The sequence below is a fragment of the Otolemur garnettii genome, unplaced genomic scaffold (assembly GCF_000181295.1).
Source record: "Otolemur garnettii isolate 467f Iridium unplaced genomic scaffold, OtoGar3 scaffold00066, whole genome shotgun sequence".
In the NCBI taxonomy this organism is placed as follows: Eukaryota; Metazoa; Chordata; class Mammalia; order Primates; family Galagidae; genus Otolemur; species Otolemur garnettii.
This window is the reverse complement of record NW_003852461.1, coordinates 8,679,416-8,685,216: the sequence shown is the minus strand read 5'-3', so window position 1 is coordinate 8,685,216 and position 5,801 is coordinate 8,679,416. Positions and strand designations below refer to the sequence as shown.

Below are 5,801 nucleotides of genomic sequence, written 5' to 3'. Positions count from 1 at the left end.
GTCTCCGGGACTGGAGGTGACCACCACAGTGTCCCCCAACACACCTGGAGAATGAGCGGTCTCTGGGACTGGAGGTGACCACCACGGTGTCCCCCAACACACCCGATGCAAAGAAAAGTAACCCATTCACACCTCAGGGCATCCTCAGTGCTTTGCTACGCCTTTAAAACTATCCACCCACAAAGCTCATCTCCCCCAGTCCATGGACACATCCTCCCCCAGGGGAGTGTGATGTTCCAGGGTCAACTCCTGTTCCTAGACAAGCACAGACACCCACTGACACACAATGACAACATTCAGAGCTTGGAAAAGAAATTTAGAGCTTGTTAAAGACTGAGAGAACCATAATGCCCACCGTCTGCCCCATACTATACAGAGCCCGTTGTTGGCTAAATTGTTTTCTTTTGCAATCAACTGAGGGTTTTTTTTTTTTACCATTTAATTTGCTTACCCTCCCCTACTTAAGAAACTTATAATTTGTGTACACAACATACAGACTAAGGCAAATAATAAATAAAGTCCACTAATGGTACATACACACTTCACAACAAAAGAAAAGTCTTCTGGCTAAATGAGTATTTCACAGTCTGTTTAAAACAAAAATAGTACTTTAACATCATTCACCTCCAGGATTTTGTCTCCAGTTTTCAGGGCGTTTGTCTTTCCCGCTGGACTGTCTGCTAAGACTTGTTTGATGAATATGCCTTTAAGCTCCTCTCCATTCTTCAGACGTTTTATAACCGTTTGTCCACCCACGATACTGATACCCAGAGACACGTTGGGCTCCCTGAATATCTCAACACTATAAAAAGAAAAAATACCTTACTCATTACCAAGTTAATGTAATCTGTTAGACCATTTAAGTATTAACGTGTACCATTTCCTTGTTGACATAGTTTATAAAAATAAATTTTCTAAATATACTTTTAAAACTGTTCTGTAGACTTTACCTAGTTCCAAAATTATAAGATGCTCTCAGTAATTTGTGACATGCAAAAGTTTCAGGTGTGAAATAGATTTCTAAAATAATAAATAGCACTCAAACTTCAGAAAAGATTTATTTGGACCTTAATGTCTCCACCCTCGACTACAACATATTTTCTGTGATTAGTTCCTTTCATTTATATCCATAATGTTAGCAAAGAGTGGACTGAGAAAATAACAAATGGCAAAAATCAAGAAAGCCACAGACATTATTTTGGCAAAAAGCACAGACTTTCAGAATAAACTTAATTTGCCACTGAGCGGCTTGCTGCCCAAGCAGGTATCCCGGTCAGCAGGTTGAACTCTGCGGTTCCTTAACCAGGACAGATTTTATCTGTTCCTCGGCTACAAGATTTTTACTTCCTATCTCTATGTAATTTTTAAAAAGAAAGCATGGAATGAAATTTACTCCTCATGGTATTACAGATTTTGCTTGAACTACAGAGATGTGGCCAAGAATTAAACTAAAAAGTAGCTCAGAAAACAGTTTTCAACACCTTGTGGACGGGTCACTGGTTGTGTTCTCATGCCCAAATGTCATTGATGAGTTAACTCATGTTTGCACTTACTCAGCTCCTGCGATTTTTAAAACACAGGGTAAAGTAGGATGTTGTAGAAGCTTTTCCTGATTGTGTCACCGGAGTAACAGCTGGTGACAGGGGCTAGCTTCTGGGTAAAGCTGCTAGTCAACAAGGTGTTAAGACCCGACAAATTCTTTACTTTTTTTTTTTTTTTTGCAGCTTTTGGCCGGGGCTGGGTTTGAACCCACCACCTCGGGCATATGGGGCTGGCGCCCTACTCCTTTGAGCCACAGGTGCGAGGGAAGACTGGTGTTCCCTTTGCACAGACTGGGACTTCCCACAAAGGAGGCACAGATAAACTGATACATGTTACAAGCTACAGTCACTGCTCTTCTGTCACAGAAACTCAGCTGTGCTGTATTCAAGGCAGTTTATTTAAGTGACTTAGCAGCACAGTGACAAACCACACGTGATGGTCAGTTTACTAGCACAGACGCACAATCTGTACATTGCTTTCTCTTTAAAAGTATCAAAGGGTTTACTAATATCGGTTATAGTCTTTTTGCCTGGCTAAAAATCTCTAGGTAAGATAAAATGAAACTAAAATTTCGGCCAGACTCCATGCGAATCACCCCAGCGTCCCCATCACTCGAGTATGACTGAGTGATGCCACTGAGTTAATGGACCACGGACTCTGCTCCCACCGAGAGCCCAGTGGCGTCCACGTACATTCTTGGTGGGCCCCAGTGGCTGAAGTTTGGAGTTTCTTCTCCTTCACCTTCTTCTCTCTCGGGTAACTCACTGAGGAAGGAGAAAGGAAAAAATGCACACAACTTAGAAGATACACTCTTACTATTAAAGGTTATGAAAAGTTTTGAAATCGCACAATCTGTAGGCAGTTAAGTAGTTCTTAACTTTTGAGCTTTTAAAATACGTCATTAAACATACAAAACAAAAATATTCTGTTCTCACATTCAACAAATTTAAATCTCCACCCAGCACCAGAAAAAAAAATCACAGAATTATAAATTATATTATAAATACCTTTTTTTTTTTTTTTTTAGACAGGGTATCACTCTGTTGCCCAGGCTAGAGTGCATAGCTCACAGCAACCTCAGACTCCTGGGCTCAAGTGGTCCTCCTGCCTCAGCCTCCCAAGCAGCTGGGACTACAGATGTGTTACCTGCGTATCACCATTCCCAGCTCATTTTTCTTACTGTATTTAGAGACAGGGTCTCGTGCTAGCCTCTGGCTGATCTCAAACAATCCTCTTACCTTAGCCTCCTAAGTCACTGGGGTTAAAAAGGTGTGAGCCACTATAAATACTAGTGCCCAGCTATAAACACTTTTATAGATACAGTCTAGATGCTATTTTCTAAAAATATATCCTGATTTGTATAATTTCACATTTCTCCATCAATATATAAAATGGAGTAAAATATATTCCTTATATTTTAGCATGCGTTGACTAAGTTATAACCTGACGTGTATCAAGTATAAATCTACATACACAGCTAACCACGGTCCCTCTCTCTAGACTTTTCAGTAATGTTAACCCAAAGTAACTCCCATCATTTGTGTCCCATGAATATTCTGTGTGGCTCTACAGGACTTCTCAGCCTATAGATCAGGGGTCCTCAAACTTTTTAAACAGGGGGCCAGTTCACTGTCCCTCAGACCGCTGGAGGGCCGGAGTTGGCTGCTAAGCAGGACAGGCAGTGGCGGCAAAAACACCCGATGGGCCAGATGAATGTCCTCGGCAGGCCGCATGTGGCAATGTGGGCTGTAGTTTGAGGACACCTGCTACAGATGTGAACTTTTATTATCTATGTTAATCATCACTCCCCCCAACTCAGCGCTCTGATGTGCCTTAACACCAGGCTCCCACAAAGCTGATCTCACCCTATCCATGGATGCACCTCTCCCCCAGGGAGGCCTTTCAATCCTTGAGAGTTATGTTTGTGAGGAACTGCTGACCTAGTTATAAGACTAATGTGATTTAAGAGGGCACAGAAAGACATTACCATATATGATCTAGAAGAAAAACCAGCCATCCTAACTTCAGGTCTACCCTGTGCCGAGAAACAGGTGTGTGACTGCGGATCACCAAATGAAATATGTCTGATGCTGTAAACGGCACCACTCTGCACAGAAGTGCAGGCACCATCTCTCCTATCTCATTTCCAGCACAGCAGCTCCTGTTACATTTTACACATGAGGAGCTGAGGCTTGGAGCAGGCTCAGGCATGACCGCGCCTCACTGCCCCTCCGCCCGCATCCCGATCTGTCTCAGCACCAAGTCTCAAGGCTCCATTTTTCTCTGAACACTCAGACAAGCCTGTAAAAAGCAGCAAACACCACCTTCTTGCCTCTTTACAGATTTTCTAAGATAAAAGAGTCTTTTTTTTTTTTTTTTTTGAGACAGAGCCTCAAGCTGTCCCTCTGGGTAGAGTGCTGTGGCTTCACTGCTCACAGCAACCTCCAACTCCTGGGCTCAAGTGAGTCTCCTGTCTCAGCCTCCCAAGTAGCTGGGACCACAGGTGCCCACCACAACGCCCGGCTATTTTTTGGTTACAGCCATTATTGTTGTTTGGCACGCCTGGGCTGGATTTGAACCTGCCACCTTAGGTGTATGTGGCTGGTGCCTTAGCCACTTGAGCCACAGGCGCCAAGCCAAGATAAAAGAGTCTTAAGGCCATGGAAAAAGAGAAAGCCGACCCAAACGTGTCCAGGAATTGGGATCGTGACTATCTTGCTCCCTACCAGACGTCTGCCTCACCTTAGCCAGTCTAGGTGCCAGTAAGGTATGAGATGCTATCAAAGTACCACAACACTCAGGGAAAAACCAGTTGGCAAATGCTTGCTGGTTACGTATCTAATGCCTTTTCCTCCCCTTTTTATGGTTATGTTGGAAACCTCTTTTATTCCAAGTGGCACTACACCCAGCTTTGAAAAAATACATTTTCTGGACTTCCTTTTAGCTAACAGGGACTGTGTTCCACAGTTCTGATCAGTGGTATTGGAGCAAAAGCACCTGGATGAAATCTCCAGGGAAACTCACTGAAGGGAGGGAGACTCAGCGGGCAGCAGCCGGCTCTCCCTTCCTGCCCACTGCCCGGCACTCCCTTCCTGCCTAGAATGCAGAGGTGATATTCCTCTGAAGCACCCATCTCTAAGTCACAAAGAACCCACGGGGCTGAAAACCACACATTAGGGACAACAGAGCAGTAAGGAAGATGTCATTTAAGATCTGGGTGACGGTAGCACCATACCATCCTCAGACCACCGTCAAGACTTTTTGCATAAAAAAAAAAATTGAGCCCTTGGTGACTTAAGCCACACAAGTGGGTTTTCTGTTTATAAGCAACCAGATGCAACCCTTCAATGAAACACCCATGATTCCACCAATTTCCAATTTAAGTGACTTCACCCTATCACACTATCATCTTTACACACACATTCACTGGACAGTCGTAATCATAGCACAAACTTTCATATTTCATATTTTCAACATAACCATAATAAGGATCAAATAAAATAATACTGGCACTTAACTGAGTCTCCACAAATACTCATTTCCTTTGTAATTTTTTAACTTGAATTTATCGCAAAATTTCCCTACAGATTATCATAGTCCTTCTCTTTTTAATTTAGTAGTCCCTTAATAGTTCACGGCATGGATGGTCTTTACCTGCTATCCCAATATGCAATGAACACAAATTTATCCTGTTTTTTGAAACATGAACATTACTGCAAGGAATATCCTCACGCTTCGCTGTGTAATCCTCCTCTAAATAATTATTAATTGAAATGAGATTGAAAACTAAAAACAAAACAACACTGAAATCTTCCTCTTCCCCATTTCCTATTTTCCTGTACCCCAAATCATAACAGGCATTAAAGGAGAAAGGCAATTATTTTGACCATGGCACATTTGTGCCATCATCATGGGATGGAAATGTTGTACTTTTTTTGTTCTTAAAGAGACAACCTAAAATAGAAAACAAGTCTTAACAGATAGTAGGGACTCTTGTTTTTCTATTTTAAAAAGTAAACACTACACATCAGCTGCCAACTCTCACATACAACTTAGGAGAGGCAAGGGGACCACTCAGCTTAGAACGTGAAAAAGTTTAATTTTCTCTGATAAAATACGTAACAGAACGATTATTCTGTTGCAAGAGACTCACTGGCCTTTTCACGTCATGTGGTCACATTTTATTCAGACTATTTTATATCTATCAAGAGAAACAACTTGTGAAAACTTATCCAGACAGTGTGATTAATTTTAGAAAT

The 5,801-nt window shown here is 42.1% G+C and overlaps 1 protein-coding gene across 1 annotated transcript in view; it reads right to left on the bottom strand.

The window, feature by feature from the left end:
• The window catches only part of PATJ (PATJ, crumbs cell polarity complex component), a 379,729-nt gene that overhangs the window by 226,762 nt on the left and 147,166 nt on the right, over positions 1-5,801 (bottom strand). The window contains exons 21-22 of the mRNA XM_023515102.1: positions 2,235-2,306; positions 625-802 (exon numbers count right to left, since the gene is read on the bottom strand). Of these exons, the coding sequence (XP_023370870.1) occupies positions 625-802; positions 2,235-2,306 (250 nt within the window). The remainder of the gene's footprint in view (positions 1-624; positions 803-2,234; positions 2,307-5,801) is intronic.